This window comes from Leopardus geoffroyi, chromosome X, assembly GCF_018350155.1.
Source record: "Leopardus geoffroyi isolate Oge1 chromosome X, O.geoffroyi_Oge1_pat1.0, whole genome shotgun sequence".
In the NCBI taxonomy this organism is placed as follows: Eukaryota; Metazoa; Chordata; class Mammalia; order Carnivora; family Felidae; genus Leopardus; species Leopardus geoffroyi.
Genome location: NC_059343.1, coordinates 87,800,885 through 87,824,243, shown reverse-complemented (window position 1 = coordinate 87,824,243; position 23,359 = coordinate 87,800,885). Strand labels below are relative to the sequence as shown.

Below are 23,359 nucleotides of genomic sequence, written 5' to 3'. Positions count from 1 at the left end.
TTATTAAAAATTTGGATAAAAATATGCTATACATAAAAAATCCAAAAAGTCATAACTAACATTGTTATAATGTTAAACTTTGGTGTGATCATGGAAGGTTCTGAGTGCAGATGGAATAGGTTGTTGCTTACATGATGTAATGAGGGAGAGTCTAACATACCATTTTATCAAATTTACTGTTGGATGGTTCTGTCAAAAGTCTTGTTATTATCACCAGCTGGAAATCAGGTTTCTTCACTCAAGTCATTTCCAGGTGCAACAAGTAAAGTTCCCACCTGGATACTCTATCAAAGTAGTTCCTGCATATCTAACAATTCCCTAAATGAGTAGGACATAGGACTTGCGAGTTTAGATGGAAATGGATACAATTTACTTACATGAAGTCCTTGCTGCCTAGGGAAGGTAGGCTTGAGTAAAGGAAGAGGGGTAGCTGGGGTAAGAGGACTTAGAAACCAAGGATTGCTGAAAAGAGAGGGAAAGGGTACTTAAGAGGAACGAGCCTATTTGTACAATTCCACTCAGGCATTTCTCTGTCTGTATTCACACACAGACACACACGTGCATGTGTACATTCTTTCCTAATAGTTATCAGTAATTTAGGGGGAAATATGTGTCCACAACAAATCATAATATAATCAACAAACATTAAAAGTTTTGGAGGAAGAGGCCAAGAGTTAAGCAAAGACTATGTTAATGAACAAAAAAAACACGTGTTTAGACTCTTACAAAATATTTCTTGATTTTAAAATGGAGAAAAGGGAGATAAAATGTACATTAAAGAGCTCTGGGGTACCTGGGTGGCTCAGTCAGTTAAGCATCCAACTCTTGATTTTGGCTCAGGTCATGATCTCATTGTTTGTGATTTTGAGCCCTGAGATGAGCTCTGAACTGACATCATGGAGTCTTCTTGGGATTCTCTCTCTTCCTCTCTCTCTCTACCCCTCCCTCACTTGTGCTTTCTCTCTCTCAAAATAAAGAAATAAGCATTAAAAAAAAGAGCTCATAGTGAATTTACTCATTTTGTTTTTTTCTGGAAACCAGCATCCAGAGGTTCTGTATCTTTAATTACCTTATAAAAAGGTAAACTCTTATGTGGTTATATATGTATGTACTTCTATGGAGTCAGGGGAAGGAAGACAGAGAAAGAGAGAGATAGAGATCCTTGGGAATATATGAGACAGACGTACTAAAATACTGTTAGTGTAAGCTAGGTTATATTAAGGCTTGTGATGTTTGCAGTTTCATGAATTCCAAGCACAGCTGAGGTATTTTCCAGACATAACATGTTATGTATTTGTTAGTACATGTCACGATCATACCAATTTTTATTTTTTAATTACTTAATTATTTTATTTTTGTTATATTTATTTATTTTTCACTTCAGTCTAGCCTTTTATTTTTTATTAATATAATTTATTGTCAAATTGGTTTCCATACAACACCCAGTGCTTTATGTTTATTTATTTTGAAAGAGAGAGATACAGAGTGCGAGCAGAGCAAATATATCTGATCTATATCTACATTGATCTACACATATATGTATCAATATACATATACATTTATATTCTAGCTTGCCAATAAGAATAACAAGATTCAAAGGCCTTATTGAAGTCCTGAAACTTGATAAAGAGTATCTCCCAGAAACTTCTTTCAAACAACACACTTAATAGTGGAAGAGCGGGAACATTTTTTACTAAAGTCAGGATCAAGTCAAGGATGTGTACTATTATCCCTACTAGAGCCCTAGATAATGGAATAAGACCACTGGAAAGAATTAAGAGATATAATTAATATAAAAGATGAGGCAAAACTTTGTGGAGAAAATTATCATTTACCTTGAAAATTCAGGCGAATCAATGGTCAAACTATTAAAATTAATAGAAGTTCAACAAGGTGATCAGATGCAAGATCAATATCAATAGCTTCCTTGGGTATCAACAATAATTATGTTCATCAAAGTAGAAGAGCAGAGTTGAAAACAACCCAAATGTTCATTAATAGGGGAGTGGTTAAATAGATTATGTGTGTGTATACACTACGAAATATTATGCAGTAGTTAAAAGAATTAATTAGATCTAAATGTAAACATATTGACATGGAAATAGCCCAATCCCTATGGCTGAGTAACAAAATCAAGCTGCAGAATAACTTCGTTAATGTTAAAAATAAAACACAAGTTGGAGCGCCTGGGTGGCTCAGTCGGTTGAACATCTGACTGAAGGTCATGATCTCATGGTTCATGGGTTTGAGCCCCGCGTTGGGCTCTGTGCTGAGAGCTCAGAGACTGGAGCCTGCTTTGGATTCTGTGTCTCCCTCTCTCTCTGCTCTTCCCCCATTCACTCTCTGTCTCTCTCTCTCAAAAATAAATAAACATTAAAAAAATAAAAAAAAACACAATTTGCCTATATATTCTATACTTTATATGTGAAAATCAATAGAAAAAGCTTGCAAGGTTACCTACTGGATGAATAGCAATGGCTATTTCTTAGGAGAGGACTGAGATTGGGGGTGGAAGTCAATGGGGACTTTAATCTCTAGTGGTGTATGTATGTATGTATGTATTTACAGATCGAGCAGGGGAGAGGGTCAGAGGGAGAGAGAGAGAATCCCAAGCAGCGTTCACTCTTGTGTGGAGCCCGATGCAGGGCTTAGTCCACGACCCTGGTATCACAGCCTGAGCTGAAATCAAGAGTCAGACACTCAGCCAACTGAGCCATCCAGGCAACCCTCAATTGTTTTTTTTCTATTTTTTTGAAGTTCATTTATTTATTTTGAGAGAGAGAGTGAACACAAGCAGGGGAGGGGAGAGAGAGACACAGAATCCCGAACAGGCTCCGCACTGCCAGCACGGAGCCACACACGGAGCTTGAACTCACTAACCTTGAGATCATAACATGAGCCAAAATCAGGAGTCGTATGCTTAACTGACTGAGCTACCCAGGTGCCACACTAGTGTTTTGTTTTTTAAAGGAGAAAGTATTACTTGTATAGGTAAAAATGAAAACAGTTTTAAAATGCAACAGCTCGCTGAATTCATCTAATAAATGTCATTTAAATTTGTTCATCTTTTCTTTCTTTCTTTTTTTTTTTTTGAATGTTCATAGCAGCTTTATTCAGAATAGCCAAACAACTGGAAACCACCCAGATGTCCTTCAACGGGACAAGGAGTATATCAAGGAATACAATGCAGTAATCAAAAAGAATGAACTACTGACACATGCAACAACCTGGATGTATCTCTGGAGTATTATGCTGAGTGAAAAAAAACAATCCCAAATGGTTACATACTGTATGATCTCACACACCATTCTTGAAATGACAAAGTCTTAGATTAGTGGTTGCCAGGGATTAGGGATGGAGGCCAAGGGGGTGGGTGTGGTTCTAACAGGGTGCCCGGAGAGAGATCCTCGTGGTGATGGGGTAGCTCTATTTAGGCTGAAGTGGCGGTTACACAAATCTACTTGTGACAAAGAACTATACACCCACATTGTGCCAGTGTCAGCTTCTGGGATTTGATACTGTATTATAACTATGTAAGAAGTAACCATTAAGGAAAACTGGGTGAAGGGTACCTCTAGCTTTGCAACTTCCTGTGAATCTGTAATGGTTTCAAAATAAAAAGTTAGTTAGGAAAAAAGCAAGCAATAATTCTAAATGCAACTTGGTATCCTGGATTGGATCCTGCAACAGAAAAAGGACATTATTGGAAAAACTGATGTAATCCAAGTAAAGTCTGTAATTTAATTAACAGTTTTGTACCAATGTTAATTTTTGTTTTAGTTCTGATAGGTGTACCAAGGTTATGTAAGATGCTAACATTAAGAGAAAGGGTATATAGAACTCTTCTGGGAATCTAAAATTATTTCAGGGGCGCCTGGCTGGCTCAGTCAGTAGAGGATGCTAAATTTGCCCATCTTTTCTTATGTAAAAGGGAATTGCTTTCTAATTGCTTAAACTTTGATTCATTCAACAACTAGTGAAGACCATGAGCTATTCTTAGTACAATTGATACAATGACAAGCATGACAGACATGGTTTCTGCCTTCCTGGAACTTACAGTCAAGTGGGAGAGGCAGATAATAAACAAATTACAAAACAATTACACATTATAAGACATTTAAAAAGAAATGAGCAGTGGGGTTTGATGGAAAATAATATGGTTGAGGGAGAGCTCCCAGAATAAGAGACATTTAGATCACATATTACTCCACAAAGCAAGCCTCAACAAATTCAAGAAGACTGAAGTCCTACCATGCATCTTTTCTGATCACAATGCTATGAGACTAAAAGTCAACCACAAGAAAAAATATGGAAAGACCACAAACACATGGGGGTTAAGTAACAAGCTACTAAATAATGAATGGGTCAACCAGGAAATCAAAGAAATAAAAAAGCACATCAAACAAATGAAAATGAAAACACAATGGTCCAAAACCTCTGGGATTCAGCAAAAGTCATTCCAGGAGGAAAGTTTATAGCTATACAGGCCTACCTCAAGAAGCTAGAAAAATGTCAAATAAACAACCTAACCTTATACCTAAAGGAGCCAGAAAAAGAACAATAAACAAAACCTAAAACCAGCAGAAGGAAGGAAATAATAAAGATAAGAGCAGGAATAAATGATACAGAAAGTAAAAAAAAAAAAAAAAAAAAAAGAACAGATCAATGAAACCAGGGGCTGGTTCTTTGAAAAAAATCAATAAAATTGATAACCTCTAGCCAGACTTATGAAGAAAAGGAGAGAAAGGGCTCACGTAAATAAAATTACAAATGAGAGAGGAGAAGTAACAAACACGACAGAAATACAAAAAATCAAAAGAGAATATTATGAAAAACTATGTGCCAACAAATTGGACAATTTCTAGGAATATATAAACTACCAAAACTGAAATAGAAAGAAATAGAAAATTTGAATAGAATGATCACCGGCAAAGAAATTGAATCAGTAATAAAAAAAACTCCCAGAAAACAAAAGTACAGGACGAGATGGTTTCACAGGTAAATTCTACCAAACATTTAAAGAAAAATTAATACCTATTCTTCTAATACTATCCCCCCCCCAAAAAAAAAAGAAAAAGAAAAAGAAGGAAAACTTCCAAATTCATTCTATAAGGCTGGCATTACCCTGATACCAAAACCAGATAAAGACACCACTAGAAAAGAGAACTACAGGCCAATATCCCTGATAATACAGATGCAAAAATTCTCAACAAAATACCAGTAAGCTGAATTCAACAATACACTAAAAAAATTATTCACCACGATCAAGTGGGGTTTGTCCGGGGATACAAGAGTGGTTCAATGTTTGCAAATCAATTGATGTGATACCACATCAATAAGAGAAAGGATAAGAACCATATGATCATTTCAATAGACACAGAAAAAGCATTTGACAAAGTACGAACTCCATTCATGATAAAAACCCTCCACAAAGTAGGTTTAGGGGGGATATTCCTCAACATAATAAAGGCCACTTATGAAAAATCCACAGCTAACATCATCCTTAATGGGGAAAAAACCTGAGAGCTTTTCCCCTAAGGTCAGAAACAAGACAAAGATGTCTACTCTCAGCACTTTTATTCAACATATTACTGGAAGTCCTAGCCACAGCATCAGACAACAAAAATAAATAAAAGGCATCCAAATTGTTAAGGAAGAAGTAAAACATTTATAGTATTTTCAGATGACATGATACTATATACAGAATACCTGAAAGTCTCCATCAAGAAATTACTAGAACTGATATACAAATTCAGTAAAGTAGCAGGATCAACAAAGATAAATCTGCTGCATTTTAAAAATATAATTTATTGTCAAATTGGCTTCCATACAACACCCAGTGCTCATCCCAACAAGTGCCCTCCTCAATGCCCATCACCCACTTTCCCCTCTCCCCAACCCCCAACAACTCTGTTCTCTGTATTTCAGAGTCTCTTATGGTTTGCCTCCCTCCCTGCCTGGTTGTAACTTTTTCCCCCTTCCCCTCCCCCATGGTCTTCTGTTAAGTTTCTCAAGATCCACATATGAGTGAAAACATATGGTATCTGTCTTTCTCTGACTGACCTATTTCACTTAGCATAATACCCTCCAGTTCCATCCACGTTGCTGCAAATGGCAAGATTTCATTCCTTCTCGTTGCCAAGTAGTATTTCCATTGTATATATAAACCACATCTTCTTTATCCATTCATCAGTTGATGGATATTTAGACTCTTTCCATAATTTGGCTATTGTTGAAAGTGCTGCTATAAACATTGGGGTATATGTGCCCCTATGCGTCAGCACTCTTGTATCCTTTGGGTAATTCCTAGGAGTGCTATTGCTGGGTCATAGGGTAGATCTATTTTTAATTTTTTGAGGAACCTCCACCCTGTTTTCCAGAGAGGCTACACCAGTTTGCATTCCCACCAACAGTGCAAGAGGGTTCCCGTTTCTCCACATCCTCGTCAGCATCTATATTCTCCTGATTGGTTCATTTTGGCCACTCTGACTGGCATGAGGTGGTATCTCAGTGTGGCTTTGATTTGTATTTCCCTGATGAGGAGTGACGTTGAGCATCTTTTCATGTGTCTCTTGGCCATCTGGGCGTCTTCTTTGGAAAAGTGTCTATTTATGTCTTCTGCCCATTTCTTCACTGGATTATTTGTTTTTCAAGTGTGGAGTTTGGTGAGCCCTTTATAGATTTTGGATACTAGCCCTTTGTCCGATATGTCATTTGCAAATATCTTTTCCCATTCCGTTGGTTGCCTTTTAGTTTTGTTGGTTGTTTCCTTTGGTGTGCAAAAGCTTTTTATCTTCATAAGGTCCCAGTAGTTCATTTTTGCTTTTAATTCCCTTGCCTTTGGAGATGTGTCAAGTAAGAAATTGCTACGGCTGAGGTCAGAGAGGTATTTTCCTGCTTTCTCCTCTAGGGTTTTGATGGTTTCCTGTCTCACATTCAGGTCCTTTATCCATTTTGAGTTTATTTTTGTGAATGGTGTGAGAAAGTGGTCTAGTTTCATTCTTCTGCATGTTGCTGTCCAGTTCTTCCAGCACCATTTGTTAAAGAGACTGTCTTTTTTCCATTGGATACTCCCTGCTTTGTCAAAGATTAGTTGGCCATACATTTGTGGGTCCAATTCTGGGGTCTCTATTCTATTCCATTGGTCTATATGTCTGTTTTTGTACCAATACCATACTGTCTTAATGATTACAGCTTTGTAGTAGAGGCTAAAGTCTGGCACTGTGATGCCTCCTGCTTTGGTTTTCTTCTTCAATATTACTTTGGCTATTCGGGGTCTTTTGTGGCTCCATACAAATTTTAGGATTGTTTGTTCTACCTTTGAGAAGAATGCCAGTGCAATTTTGATTGGGATTGCATTGAATGTGTAGATAGCTTTGGGTAGTATTGACATTTTAACAATATTTATTCTTCCAATTCATGAGCATGGAATGTTTTTCCATTTCTTTGTGTCTTCTTCAGTTTATTTCATAAGCTTTCTATATTTTTCAGCATATAGATCTTTTACATCCTTGGTTAGGTTTATTCCTAGGTATTTTATGGTTCTTGGTATAATTGTAAATGGGATAGATTTCTTGATTTCTCTTTCTGTTGCTTCATTATTGGTGTATAAAAATGCAACCAATTTCTGTACATCGATTTTGTACCTTGAGACTTTGCTGATTTCATGTATCAGTTCCAGCAGACTTTTGGTGGAGTCTTTAGGTTTTCCATGTAGAGTATCATGTCGTCTGTGAAAAGCGAAAGTTTGAATTCTTCTTTGCCAATTTTGATGCCTTGGATTTCCTTTTGTTGTCTGATTGCTGATGCTAGAACTTCCAACACTATGTTAAACAACAGCGGTGAGAGTGTACATCCCTGTCGTGTTCCTGATCTCAGGGCGAAAGCTCTCAGTTTTTCCCCATTGAGGATGATATTAGCTGTGGGCTTTTCATAAATGGCTTTTATGATGTTTAAATATGTTCCTTCTATCCTGACTTTCTCGAAGGTTTTTATTAAGGAAGGATGCTGAATTTTGTCAAATGCTTTTTCTGCAACGATTGACAAGATCATATGGTTCTTATCCTTTTTTTTATTAATGTGATGTATCACACTGATTGATTTGAGAATATTGAACCAGCCCTGGAGCCCAGAAATGAATCCCACTTGATCATGATGAATAATTCTTTTTATTTGCTGTTGAATTCGATTTGCTAGTATCTTATTGAGAATTTTTGCAACCACATTCATCAAGGATATTGGCCTTTAGTTCTCCTTTTTTGTTAGGTCTCTGTCTGGTTTGGGAATCAAACGAATGTTGGCTTCATAGAATGAGTCTAAAGTTTTCCTTCCGTTTCTATTTTTTTGGAACAGCTTGAGAAGGATAGGTATTAACTCTGCTTTAAATGTCTGGTAGAATTCCCCTGGGAAGCCATCTGGACCAGGACTCTTATTTGTTAGGAGATTTTTGATGATTGATTCAATTTTTTCACTAGTTATGGGTCTGTTCAAATTTTCTATTTTTTCTTGTTTGAGTTTCGGTAGTTTGCGTTGTTTAGGAATTTGCCCATTTCTTCCAGGTTGTCCAATTTGTTGGCATATAATTTTTCATAGTATTCCCTGATAATTGCTTGTATTTTTGTGGGGTTGGTTGTAATTAATCCATTTTTATTCATGATTTTATCTATTTGGGTCCTCTCTCTTTTCTTTTTGAGAAGACTGGCTAGAGGTTTATCAATTTTGTTTATTTTTTAAAAAAACCAACATGTAGTTTCATTGATCTCTTTTACTGTTTTCTTGGATACTATATTTTATTTCTGCTCTGATCTTTATTATTTCTTTTCTTCTGCTGGGTTTGGGGTGTCTTTGCTGTTCTGATTCTAGTTCCTTTAGGTGCGCTGTTAGATTTTGTAATTGGGATTGTTATTGTTTCTTGAGATAGGCCTGTATTGCAATGTATTTTCCTCTTAGGACTGCCTTTGCTGCACCCCAATGGGTTTGGATTGTTGTATTTTCATTTTCACTTGTTTCCATATATTTTTAAATTTATTCTCTAATTGCCTGGTTGACCCACTCATTCTTTAGTAGGGTGTTCCTTAGCCTCCATGTTTTTGGATATTTTCCAGACTTTTTCTTGTGGCTGATTTCAAGTTTCATAACATTGTGATCTGAAACTGTGTATGGTATGATCTCATTTATTTTATATTTATTGAGGGCTGTTTTGTGACCCAGTATGTTATCTATCTTGGAGAATGTTCCATGTGCACTCAAGAAGAAAGTATATTCTGTTGCTTTAGGATTTAGAGTTCTAAATATATCTGTCAAATCCATTTGGTCCAGTGTATCATTCAGGGCCATTGTATCTTTACTGATTTTCTGTCTAGATGATCTGTCCATTGTTGTAAGTGGTATTAAAGTCCCCTGCAGTGATCACATTCTTATCAATAAGATTTCTTATGTTTGTGATTAATTGTTTTATGTATTTGTGTGCTTCTGAATTTGGTGCATAGATGTTTATAATTGTTAGCTCTTCCTGATGGGTAGACCCTGTAATTATGATATAATGCCCTTTTTCATCTCTTGTTCCAGCCTTTAATTTAAAGTCTAGTTTGTCTGATATAAGTATGGCTACTTCAGCTTTCTTTTGACTTTCAGTGGCATGATAGATAGTACTCCGTCCCCTCACTTTCAATCTGAAGGTGTCTTTAGGTCTAAAATGGGTCTCTTGTAGACAGCAAATGGATAGGTGTTATTTTTTATCCATTCTGATACCCTATGTCTTTTGATTGGAGCATTTAGTCCATTTACATTCAATGTTATTATTGAAAGATATGGTTTTAGCATCATTTTGTTATCTGTAGGTTTCATGCTTATGGTGATGTCTTTGGTACTTTGTGATCCTTGCAACATTTCACTCACAGAATCCCCCTTAGGATCTCTTGTAGGGCTGGTTTAGTGGTGATGAATTCCTTCAGTTTTTGTTTGGGAAAACCTTTATCTCTCCTATTCTGAATGACAGACTTGCTGGATAAAGGATTCTTGGCTGCATGTTTTTCCTGTTTATCACATTAATGATTTCCTGCCATTCCTTTCTGGCCTTCCAAGTTTCAGTAGATAGGTCTGCTACTACCCTTATGTGTCTACCTTTGTATGTTAAGGCCTGTTTATCCCTAGCTGCTTTCAGAATTCTCTATTTAGCCTTGTATTTTGACAGTTTCACTGTATGTCATGCAGAAGATTGATTCAAGTTATGTCTGAAGGGAGTTCTTTGTGCCTCTTGGATTTCAATGTCTGTTTCCTTCCCCAGATTTGGTAAGTTCTCAGCTATGATTTGTTCAGGTACACCTTCAGCCCCCTTCTCTCTCTCTTCTTCTTCTTCTGGAATCCCTATGGTATGGATTTTGTTCCATTTGATTGTATCACTTGGTTCTCTAATTCTCCCCTCATGATCCTGGGTTTTTTTAATCTCTTTTTCTCACCTTCCTCTTTTTCCATAATTTTATCTTCTTATTCACCTATTCTCTCCTCTGCCTCTTCAATCCGTACTGTGGCCACCTCTATTTTATTTTGCACCTAATTTATAGTATTTTTTAATTCATCATGACTATTTTTTAGTTCCTTGATCTCTGCAGCAATAGATTCTCTGCTGTCTTGTATGCTTTTTTCAAGCTCAGCGATTAATCTTATGACTATTATTCTAAAATCTTGTTCAGTTATGTTGCTCATATCTGTTTTGATCAATTCTTTAGCTGTCACTAATTCCTGGAATTTCTTTTGAGGAGAATTCTTCCATTTTGTCATTTTGGCTAGTTTTCTGTCCCTTATGAGTTTTAAAATCTTGTTATGTGCTGTGCACCTGCAAGCACTGCTATATTAAAGGGGGTCATACACTGTCCAGGGCCTGGACCTTCAGGAGGTGTTTTCTGGAGAGTGTTATTGCTGTCTGGTGTTGTGACTTTGGTTATTTTATTTCCCTACTTGTAGTGATGTTTTGGACCCTCTACCAGGTGTGCTTTGATTTGTTCCTTGAAGTAGCCCTGGAAAGGAAAACAAACAGACAAACAAACAGAAAACAAAAACACACAAACACACAAATAAAACAAACAAACAAAAACAATCCAAAAGCAAAAAACCAGAACCACCAGCTACAAGTAAAGAACAAGTTGGATGCAGTGCTGATGTAAGAGCACATATAAGAGAGAAACGACAGGGGCGGTGAAAAAGAAAAAGTAAACACTGACCAGGCAGAGAGACCAAATGGCCTAATCCAGATAGAAAGAGAAAGGAAAATAAAGAAGGAGGCGGGGAAAAAGAAACCAAGATAAAGTTACCCAGACAGAGAGATTATATGGCTTGATTATTCCAGAGAGAGAGAGAGAGAAAGGAAAATAATGAAGGAGGTGTAGAACATGTATGAAGAGAATGGATTAAATATGTCTGCTTAAACAAACCAACAACCAGAGTAACCAGACTAGAGGAGGGAAGAGATAAGAAGGAGAAAAGGGAGTAAGAATATATCTAAATAACAAGAATTGTCTGAGAATTAATCCAGCCAATGCAGCAGTGCACAAACCCTCTTATTGACATGGCCCATGGTTTCTCATGGTGCACATTCTCCCTTTGCTGCAGCAAATAATAAACCCAACTTTTTCAACTACAGGCCTGTTCCCAGTGGTTTTTGGTTGGAAGTCATTGACATCAGTGAGTGAAGAGGCACAGCATTGTGGAAAAGCTACTAAGGCCTAGCATGGAAAAATGGGACTGAAGGAATGGAGGTAGGTGAAACAGGGCAAGAATGAAAGGGTTCTACAGCCTTGAGCGGGCTAGGGTGTGGTTTTCTGAAAAGGTGGTTTTTAGGGGTGATAAAAGATGAGGTGATGGAGATGAAGCCATGAGCTTTTGTAGGAGGAAGAGGAGTTGCACTGTGCTTAAACAAAACAGAACACTAATGAAATGTTAGCAAATACTAACAAAATTTTGGCTTATGTTATAAAATAATGACTCAATCTTTAATGGTCTAGAAGTTGATCATAGAGTTTTTGTACACGCACTTGCTTCCCTGTTTGTCAACTGCATCATCTAATAATTTCTACATAAAGGGAAATTTCTGGGAGGGAAGAACTCCAGTAACACACTAGTTGACAGGTCTTATAACTTCAAAACACTAAACTTACAATTTTAATTCTTTAGGGTTGAGATCATTCAATGTTAAAGATCAATATTTATTAAATAAAATAAAGGCCCTACAACAGTGCCTGACATATAGTAAATGGCAATAATTATAAACTATTACAACTATTATCATTATGCTATCTTTTTCAATGTGCTTATTTTATTTTATTTTTTTTTTATACTATATGAAATTTATTGTCCAAATTGGTTTCCATAAAACACCCAGTGCTCATCCCAAAAGGTGCCCTCCTCAATACCCATCACCCACCCTCTCCTCCCTCCCACCCCCCATCAACCCTCAGTTTGTTCTCAGTTTTTAACAGTCTCTTATGCTTTGGCTCTCTCCCACTCTAACCTCTTTTTTTTTTCTTTTTTCCTCCCCCTCCCCCATGGGTTCCTGTTACGTTTCTCAGGATCCACATAAGAGTGAAACCATATGGTATCTGTCTTTCTCTGTATGGCTTATTTCACTTAGCATCACACTCTCCAGTTCCATCCACGTTGCTACAAAAGGCCATATTTCATTTTTTCTCATTGCCACGTAGTATTCCATTGTGTATATAAACCACAATTTCTTTATCCATTCATCAGTTGATGGACATTTAGGCTCTTTCCATAATTTGGCTATTGTTGAGAGTGCTGCTATGAACATTGGGGTACAAGTGCCCCTATGCATCAGTGCTCCTGTATCCCTTGGATAAATTCCTAGCAGTGCTATTGCTGGGTCATAGGGTAGGTCTATTTTTAATTTTCTGAGGAACCTCCACACTGCTTTCCAGAGTGGCTGCACCAATTTGCATTCCCACCAACAGTGCAAGAGGGTTCCCGTTTCTCCACATCCTCGCCAGCATCTATAGTCTCCTGATTTGTTCATTTTGGCCACTCTGACTGGCGTGAGGTGATACCTGAGTGTGGTTTTGATTTGTATTTCCCTGATAAGGAGCGACGCTGAACATCTTTTCATGTGCCTGTTGGCCATCCGGATGTCTTCTTGAGAGAAGTGTCTATTCATGTTTTCTGCCCATTTCTTCACTGGGTTATTTGTTTTTCGGGTGTGGAGTTTGGTGAGCTCTTTATAGATTCTGGATACTAGCCCTTTGTCCGATATGTCATTTGCAAATATCTTTTCCCATTCCGTTGGTTGCCTTTTAGTTTTGTTGGTTGTTTCCTTTGCTGTGCAGAAGCTTTTTATCTTCATAAGGTCCCAGTAATTCACTTTTGCTTTTAATTCCCTTGCCTTTGGGGATGTGTCGAGTAAGAGATTGCTACGGCTGAGGTCAGAGAGGTCTTTTCCTGCTTTCTCCTCTAAGGTTTTGATGGTTTCCTGTCTCACATTCAGGTCCTTTATCCATTTTGAGTTTATTTTTGTGAATGGTGTGAGAAAGTGGTCTAGTTTCAACCGTCTGCATGTTGCTGTCCAGTTCTCCCAGCACCATTTGTTAAAGAGGCTGTCTTTTTTCCATTGGATGTTCTTTCCTGCTTTGTCAAAGATGAGTTGGCCATACGTTTGTGGGTCTAGTTCTGGGGTTTCTATTCTATTCCATTGGTCTATGTGTCTGTTTTTGTGCCAATACCATGCTGTCTTGATAATGACAGCTTTGTAGTAGAGGCTAAAGTCTGGGATTGTGATGCCTCCTGCTTTGGTCTTCTTCTTCAAAATTCCTTGGGCTATTCGGGGCCTTTTGTGGTTCCATATGAATTTTAGGATTGTTTGTTCTAGTTTCGAGAAGAATGCTGGTGCAATTTTGATTGGGATTGCATTGAATGTGTAGATAGCTTTGGGTAGTATTGACATTTTGACAATATTTATTTTTCCAATCCATGAGCAGGGAATGTCTTTCCATTTCTTTAAATCTTCTTCAATTTCCTTCGTAAGCTTTCTATAGTTTTCAGCATACAGATCCTTTACATCTTTGGTTAGATTTATTCCTAGGTATTTTATGCTTCTTGGTGCAATTGTGAATGGGATCAGTTTCTTTATTTGTCTTTCTGTTGCTTCATTGTTAGTGTATAAGAATGCAACTGATTTCTGTACATTGATTTTGTATCCTGCAACTTTGCTGAATTCATGTATCAATTCTAGCAGACTTTTGGTGGAGTCTATCGGATTTTCCATGTATAATATCATGTCATCTGCAAAAAGCGAAAGCTTGACTTCATCTTTGCCAATGTTGATGCCTTTGATTTCCTTTTGTTGTCTGATTGCTGATGCTAGAACTTCCAGCACTATGTTAAACAACAGCGGTGAGAGTGGGCATCCCTGTCGTGTTCCTGATCTCAGGGAAAAAGCTCTCAGTTTTTCCCCGTTGAGGATGATGTTAGCTGTGGGCTTTTCATAAATGGCTTTTATGATCTTTAAGTATGTTCCTTCTATCCCGACTTTCTCAAGGGTTTTTATTAAGAAAGGGTGCTGGATTTTGTCAAAGGCCTTTTCTGCATCGATTGACAGGATCATATGGTTCTTCTCTCTTTTTTTGTTAATGTGATGTATCACGTTGATTGATTTGCGAATGTTGAACCAGCCCTGCATCCCAGGAATGAATCCCACTTGATCATGGTGAATAATTCTTTTTATATGCTGTTGAATTCGATTTGCTAGTATCTTATTGAGAATTTTTGCATCCATATTCATCAGGGATATTGGCCGGTAGTTCTCTTTTTTTACTGGGTCTCTGTCTGGTTTAGGAATCAAAGGAATACTGGCTTCATAGAATGAGTCTGGAAGTTTTCCTTCCCTTTCTATTTCTTGGAATAGCTTGAGAAGGATAGGTATTATCTCTGCTTTAAACGTCTGGTAGAACTCCCCTGGGAAGCCATCTGGTCCTGGACTCTTATTTGTTGGGAGATTTTTGATAACTGATTCAATTTCTTCGCTGGTTATGGGTCTGTTCAAGCTTTCTATTTCTTCCTGATTGAGTTTTGGAAGAGTGTGGGTGTTCAGGAATTTGTCCATTTCTTCCAGGTTGTCCAATTTGTTGGCATATAATTTTTCATAGTATTCCCTGATAATTGTTTGTATCTCTGAGGGATTGGTTGTAATCATTCCATTTTCATTCATGATTTTATCTATTTGGGTCATCTCCCTTTTCTTTTTGAGAAGCCTGGCTAGAGGTTTGTCAATTTTGTTTATTTTTTCAAAAAACCAACTCTTGGTTTCGTTGATCTGCTCTACAGTTTTTTTAGACTCTATATTGTTTATTTCTGCTCTGATCTTTATTATTTCTCTTCTTCTGCTGGGTTTGGGGTGTCTTTGCTGTTCTGCTTCTATTTCCTTTAGGTGTGCTGTTAGATTTTGTATTTGGGATTTTTCTTGTTTCTTAAGATAGGCCTGGATTGCAATGTATTTTCCTCTCAGGACTGCCTTCGCTGCGTCCCAAAGCGTTTGGATTGTTGTATTTTCATTTTCGTTTGTTTCCATATATTTTTTAATTTCTTCTCTAATTGCCTGGTTGACCCACTCATTCGTTAGTAGGGTGTTCTTTAACCTCCATGCTTTTGGAGGTTTTCCAGACTTTTTTCTGTGGTTGATTTCAAGCTTCATAGCATTGTGGTCTGAAAGTATGCATGGTATAATTTCAATTCTGGTAAACTTATGGAGGGCTGTTTTGTGGCCCAGTATATGATCTATCTTGGAGAATGTTCCATGTGCACTCGAGAAGAAAGTATATTCTGTTGCTTTGGGATGCAGAGTTCTAAATATATCTGTCAAGTCCATCTGATCCAATGTCTCATTCAGGGCCCTTGTTTCTTTATTGACCGTGTGTCTAGATGATCTATCCATTTCTGTAAGTGGGGTGTTAAAGTCCCCTGCAATTACCACATTCTTATCAATAAGGTTGCTTATGTTTATGAGTAGTTGTTTTATATATTTGGGGGCTCCGGTATTCGGCGCATAGACATTTATAATTGTTAGCTCTTCCTGATGGATAGACCCTGTAACTATTATATAATGTCCTTCTTCATCTCTTGTTACAGCCTTTAATTTAAAGTCTAGTTTGTCTGATATAAGTATGGCTACTCCAGCTTTCTTTTGGCTTCCAGTAGCATGATAAATAGTTCTCCATCCCCTCACTCTCAATCTAAAGGTGTCCTCAGGTCTAAAATGAGTCTCTTGTAGACAGCAAATAGATGGGTCTTGTTTTTTAATCCATTCTGATACCCTATGTCTTTTGGTTGGCGCATTTAATCCATTTACATTCAGTGTGATTATAGAAAGATACGGGTTTAGAGTCATTGTGATGTCTGTATGTTTTATGCTTGTAGTGATGTCTCTGGTATTTTGTCTCACAGGGTCCCCCTTAGGATCTCTTGTAGGGCTGGTTTAGTGGTGACAAATTCCTTCAGTTTTTGTTTGTTTGGGAAGACCTTTATCTCTCCTTCTATTCTAAATGACAGACTTGCTGGATAAAGGATTCTCGGCTGCATATTTTTTCTGTCCAGCACACTGAAAATCTCGTGCCAATTCTTTCTGGCCTGCCAAGTTTCAAAAGAGAGATCAGTCACGAGTCTTATAGGTCTCCCTTTATATGTGAGGGCACGTTTACCCCTTGCTGCTTTCAGAATTTTCTCTTTATCCTTGTATTTTGCTCAATGTGCTTATTTTAAAAGAGGGACAACGCAGTAGTTTCAAAATACGTTTTTGATCATGTATCAAATGTAGCTTCTTTGTTTTTAATACTCTGCTCAGGGTCATGCATTCAAATGACTGCAGGCATGTCTTTTGGTGAGATTTACTGTAAGTGACCTCTGGTAAATGTTTTAAAATCAATGGTTGGGTACCTACATTCCACTAGATGTTGGTGCCTACTGCATGTTGCAAAGCAATTTTTGAAAAGAGGACTACTATTCAGTTTGGTACTATTTATGCTTTAAAGGTAGCAGGGGGTGAAAAGAATGTGATTGTCCATGTAAAAGGAAACCTAGAGTACTCAGAATCTAAGTTGAAACATAAGGGAAATAGGTTCTTTAGAACAGGTTTAGTTTCTAACTTTCATGAGAAGGCTGTCTCTCTTTATTTCTACAAAAATAAAAGTCACTTGTGAAAATAATAAGAACATGCAGGGAAGGCTTATGAAGTACTCTGAGCTTCAAAATAAAACAATTGGCAAGGAAGAAGTCAAACTTTTACTCTTCACAGACAACATGATACTTTACATGGAAAACCTGAAAGACTCCACCAAAAACCTGCTAGAATTGATCCATGAATTCAGCAAAGTCGCAGGGTATAAAATCAACATACAGATATTGGTTGCATTTCTATACACCAATAATGAAGCAGCAGAAAGAGAAATCATGGAATCAATCCCATTTACCATTGCACCAAAAACCATAAACCTAACCGAAGAGTTAAAAGATCTTTTCGCTGAAAACTATAGAAAGCTTATAAAAGAAATTGAAGAAGACACAAAGAAATAGAAAAACATTCCACGCTCATGGATTGGAGGAACAAATATTGTTAAAATGTTGCTACTACCCAAAGAAATCTACACATTCAATGCAATCCCTATCAAAATAACACAAGCATTCTTCACAGAGCTAGAAAAAACAATTCTAAAATTTATATGGAACCAGAAAAGACCCTGAATAGCCAAAATAATGTTTAAAAAGAAAACCAAAGCTGGAGGCATCACAATTATGGGCTTTAGGCTGTATTACAAAGCTATAATCATCAAGACAGTATGGTACTGGCACAAAAACAGATACATAGATCAAAGGATCAGAATAGAGAACCCAGAAATGGATCCACAAGCATATGGCCAACTAATCTTTGCCAAAGCAGGAAAGAATATCCAATGGTAAAAAGACACTTTCTTCAGCAAATGGTGTTGGGAAAACTGTACAGTGACATGCAGAAGAATGAACCTTGGCCACTTTCTTACACCACACACAGAAATAAATTCAAAATGGATGAAGGACCTAAATGTAAGACAGGAAGCCATCAAAATCCTAGAGGAGAAAACTGGCAACAACCTGCAACCTGGGTCGCAGCAACTTCTTACTAGATATGTCTTCATAGGCAAGGGAAATAAAAGCAAAAATGAACTATTGGGACCTCATTAAGATAAAAAGCTTCTGCACAGCTAAGGAACAATCAAAACTAAACAAACTAAACTAAAACAAACAAAACTAAAAGTCAACTGACAGAATGGGAGAAGATATTTGCAAATGATATCAGATAAAGGGTTAGGATCCAAAATCTATAAAGAACTTATCAAACTCAACACCCAAAAAACAAATAATCTAGTGAAGAAATAGGCAGAAGACATGAACAGACACTTTTCCAAAGACATCCAGATGGCTAACAGACACATGAAAAGATGCTCAACGTCACTCATTATCAGGGAAATACAAATCAAAATCACAATGAAATACCACATCATACCTGTCAGAATGACAAAAATTAACAACTCAGGAAACAACAGATGTTGGCAAGAATGAGGAGAAAGGGGAACACTTTTGGACGCCTGGTGGGAATGCAAACTGGTGCAGCCACTCTGGAAAAGAGTATGGAGGTTCCTCAAAAAATTAAAAATAGAGCCACCCTATGATCCAGCAATTGCACTAGTAGGTATTTATCCAAAGGATACAAAAATGCTGATTTGAAGAGGGGCACATGGAGCCCAATGTTTATAGCAGCACTATCAACAATAGCCAAATTATGGGAAGAGCCTAAATGTTCATCAACTGATGAATGGATACAGAAGATGTCATGTATATATATATACATACATACATACATGCACACACACACAATGGAACATTACTTGGTGATCAAAAAGAATGAAATCTTGCCATTTGCAGCAACATGGATGGAACTAGAATGTACTACGGTAAGCGAAATAAGTCAGAGAAAGACAGATATTATATGATTTCACTCATATGTGGAATTTAAGAAATACAACAGATAAACATAGGTGAAGGGAAGGAAAAATGAGATAAAAACAGAGAGGGAGGCAAACCATAAAAAACTCTTAAATACAGAGAAAAAACTGAGGATTGCTGGAAAGGTGTTGGGTGGGGGGATGGACTAAATGAGCGATGGGCATTAAGGAGGGCACTCATTGGGATGAGCACTGAGTGTTGTATGTAAGTGATGAATCACTAAATTCTACCCCTGGAACCATTGTTACACTATATGTTAACTAACTTGGATTTAAATAAAATTAAAAACAATACCCACACACACCAAAACCAAGCAACCAAACAAAAAAGATTAAATAAAGGAAAATGGAACTGAAGATACTGAAAGAGATTCAATGGACCCAGAGGAAAAGAAAGAAATCAAGAGTAGGAATGGGGAAGAGGGGACAAATGGAAGTTAGGAGGAGAAGGGAGGAGAGTAGAAAAATAAGGGAGACCAGAAATAAATGCACACTAAAAAAAAAAAAGGCATGAATGCCTGAGTTCTGGGAATGTCCAGGATATATACTGGGAATGTCCAGTAGTGAGGGGAGTTTTCTACATTTACCATAATTTTGTACTGTTGAAAGACCATGTTACCTGCTTTTTTGATACCCAGAGAAAAAAAGTTACTTGTTGTTCCAGTATTACTACTAAACTGCCATGCCGCAAATTTGGTTTTCTTTTACAATTCTAAAATACGTTTACTTTGCATTAATTTTCTCAGAGGCCAGATTGAGTGGTGATAACCAATTATTCTGATATTGTGTTCTTTCAGCTCTTACCCTGTTTGAAATTAAATTATTATCAGTTTTTTCTTTTTAGCCATCTGGGGCTAAAAACACCCCTACCCATCCATGGTATAGAAAACTTGGGTCAGAAGTCTATTTCTTTACTAGTTTAAAACTATTTATTTAGAAAGTAGCACTGTTTTACAAAACAAAAACAGTGATTCTTGGAAGTAAATTCCAATACAAATTTAATAAATTAGATGATTATATTTACTCAAGAAGTCATAAGTAAATACTTCTAAGGGAAATCTTTACTTTTAATGTAAATTCCAGTGTGATCCTATTTCTACCGTGCTTTTTCCAACGTATAATTTTTTTAGAGAGTAGTTTTATATGTATTAGTCCCACAGATTCACATCTCACATGCATATAGCAGATAGTTGAATTCTCATTTCTGTAAACATTTTGCATACTTACAATATGCTATTGTTTACTCATAATAATGAATTAGTTTTGTAGCTACCACATAACTTGAATACATACAATCCTTTCTGTATGAGAAAATGAATCAAACTGAAAAGTGCAAATTAATGAAATTAAAATATTTATGATTCCTTTAGGTATGGTACATTTTCTTAAAAAAGCAGTTATATAATAAACAGTGAGAAAACTAATACAGCTAAGAAAATCATGAAAAAAAATAGGGCTCACTTCATGAACTTCTTTTGTCCTTGGAATAAATTAGTTACAAATATTAAGTAATAAAGAAATTCCAAGTAGTGCTTGGCAAAAAAAAAAAAAAAATTAAGTAAAATTGTTTTACAACATCATTGCCAGATCCTAGAGTAGTTCTAGATGGAAATACCATTTTAAGATAAACAAAGATATAAACCCTCTTTGGGTCTTGGTCATTACTTACCAAAATTTGCCATCTGTATTGTCTGGTTGCCAGTGTCTGGAACATTGTAAATCACAACAGCATCTGCATTTCTTCTGCCTGCTGCTTGAATTTTTTCTGAAAATGTACAATTACCTCTTTCTATCAGCGCAATCCAGGGACTGTTAGTATTAGTAAACTCAGTGTTGTAGTCACAGGCTTGGTAGTTATTGTTCTTAGGGATGCTCACCACCCCCATAGCAGTAGCCACTGGCGAAGCTAATCCATAAACACCACATTCACACGTCTCTATCGAAGTGTAGTTGCTGGTTTCGTTGTAGTAAGTCACAGTCACATAGGCATTCATTGAAAAAGACACTGTGATTCTAAATAAAAAGGTACAAATTATAAGCAGCCAAAAACAACTGGACTTATTCTCCTGGTTCATTGCTTGTTCATTTGAGCATAAAATTTAAGATGTCTGCTGATATTTCCAGCTATCAGTCAACATTTGTCCACTCACGTCCCTGCTAAGCAGAAGTTTGAAATTTCAGTTGCAAGCTGGTAACTGATCTCCCCTCTAGCAACATAAGCTCTGAATACATCAGCTCTATTTCACTTTAGTTATCTACATTCTCCCTTGTCTGCCCCTCCTCCAACTGTACACACGTAACTTTTAACGAGGACTACCTTCGCAATAAATAACACCATAAACTTTATTCTACATGTCAACTTATCAGGATTGGATGACTTCCTGCACTGAGATTTTTTTTTCTTAATGTTTCAGCTAATGCAGTTTAATAAACATGGAGTGGATTGGAATGAGGAACTGGACTCTTGGGAACCCCACGTGACCAGGCTGAAAGTCACCTCTCTCAGAATATCTAAAACACAAAACTGGTTTTCCAAGCCCTGCTGAAATATGTTATCAACCAGTTCTGCCAGAAATAAGTGAAGATCCGTAAGTTTAACTGCTATAGTAGCAGTAGAATTGATTTTAAAGCCCTTTACCCTCTTATTTCTTTGTGGAATTTTTCTTAACAGGCTCCCCAAGGAATATCTTCTGCCACTTTGTTCATTGGAAAGTAAACATATGTCAGTGGCTAGGGACCTTTTCAAGTACAATGCCTTGCCTGTGGTAGGCACTCAAATATTTGTTGATTGCCTGATACTTGAGTTGCCACATTCCATTAATTTTTATGTCCCATGTGTTATACTGTAACAAAAGATCAGTCAAGGTTTAATTTTTAACACTAAGTATTTTAAATTCTAGTTCTTTCAGATGTATAAACAGATTTATTTATGCCATTATTTCCTTTATTGTAAGCTCTGCTTTTAATCAGGAGGGCACTGATAAATATTGCTGAGGGTCAATTGGTTGAGGCAAGTAGCTGGGGTAGGGAGATTCCAATATGTGCTAAGGGCTGGTGAAGAAGTAGATAAATGGACAAGACAGAGATATCAGGAGTCTGGGCCAAGAGTCAGCAAACAAGACAAACAGGCATCAGGCTATCAGAGAAGCAGAAGGACACTGGGTCAAAAGGAAGGCAGGCATGATGGTAGTCTGAAGTCCAAGGAAAGTAGTCTGGAATCAGACCACTAGAGTCAAGGGAAAAGGACAACAGAAAATAGGAAAATAGGAGACGTTGTTTTTTTTAAATTAATTTGTTTTATTTTTGAGAGAGACAGGCAGTGTGAATGGGGGAGGGAGGAAACGGGAGAGAGAGAGAGAGAGAGAGACAGACAGACAAAATCTCAGGCAGACTCCGCACCGTCAGCACAGAGCCCAACGCGGGGGCTCGAACTCACAAAACTGTGGGATCATGACCTGAGCCAAAACCAAGAGTCAGCTGTAACCTACTGAGCCACGCAGGCACCCTGGAGACATTATTGAATGAGATAATCAATGAAGCTATTTCTTCCCCTACTTCTTATCTGTCTTTAGGCATCTGACATAATACTGTTGGAGTTGTCCCTGTGGGTGGGAACCAAAAGTGAACACTATTCAGAGGAGGGGAGGAGTTCAGGAAATCTGTAGTAGAACCTGATGAATAAAATCCCAACAGATGCACAATACAAATATAAACCTTTCTATCATATTACAGCTGTTTATTACTCATCTGCGTATCCTCCTCCCCCATATCTAGTATTATAAGCACCTTACACATAGTAATCAGTTAATAATTATTCATGGAATTGAACTGAAAAGTTTAAAGGTCTAGGTGTATTAGCTTGTGATCTACTTAAGAATAAACTAAAATAGTTCATTATTTCGCTATTAGCACTATGATTTTGATGGTCAAATTCATAATAAAGCCTGTACTCACTGGACAAAGAAAACTATCAAATTGAAAACAGAAGTGTTATTATTGCCAAAAACCATTAGCTTTCTGATTGCTGGTAGACATTTATGGTAAATGCAACATCAGCATTCAACATGCAAATAATTAGTCAAGTCCCAGAAGCTTGATTTCACTTTTCCTACCAGTTATTGAATTGTTTCCAAAGGAAAAACTTCCCATGAAATAGTTTAAAAACAGATTAGTGAGAAGTGAGCTAAATCCATTAGAAATTTTGTTGGTCTTAACATACTAGTTACAGGTCTTCACATTATAGTTTTTGCTGAAGTCAAGTCATTAAAGGCCTTAAAAATGACAACTTCCCCATAACACCATGTGGCAGTGCTGGTGTATTAAAGAGA

General features: G+C 37.1%; 1 protein-coding gene across 1 annotated transcript in view; it reads right to left on the bottom strand.

Moving 5' to 3' along the window:
- The window catches only part of RNF128 (ring finger protein 128), a 111,053-nt gene extending 89,689 nt beyond the window's left edge, over positions 1 to 21,364 (bottom strand). Inside the window, exon 1 of the mRNA XM_045471287.1 lies at positions 20,701 to 21,364. Coding sequence (XP_045327243.1) covers positions 20,701 to 21,106 — 406 coding nt within the window. The 5' untranslated portion in view covers positions 21,107 to 21,364. The remainder of the gene's footprint in view (positions 1 to 20,700) is intronic.
- Positions 21,365 to 23,359: the final 1,995 nt, after the last annotated feature.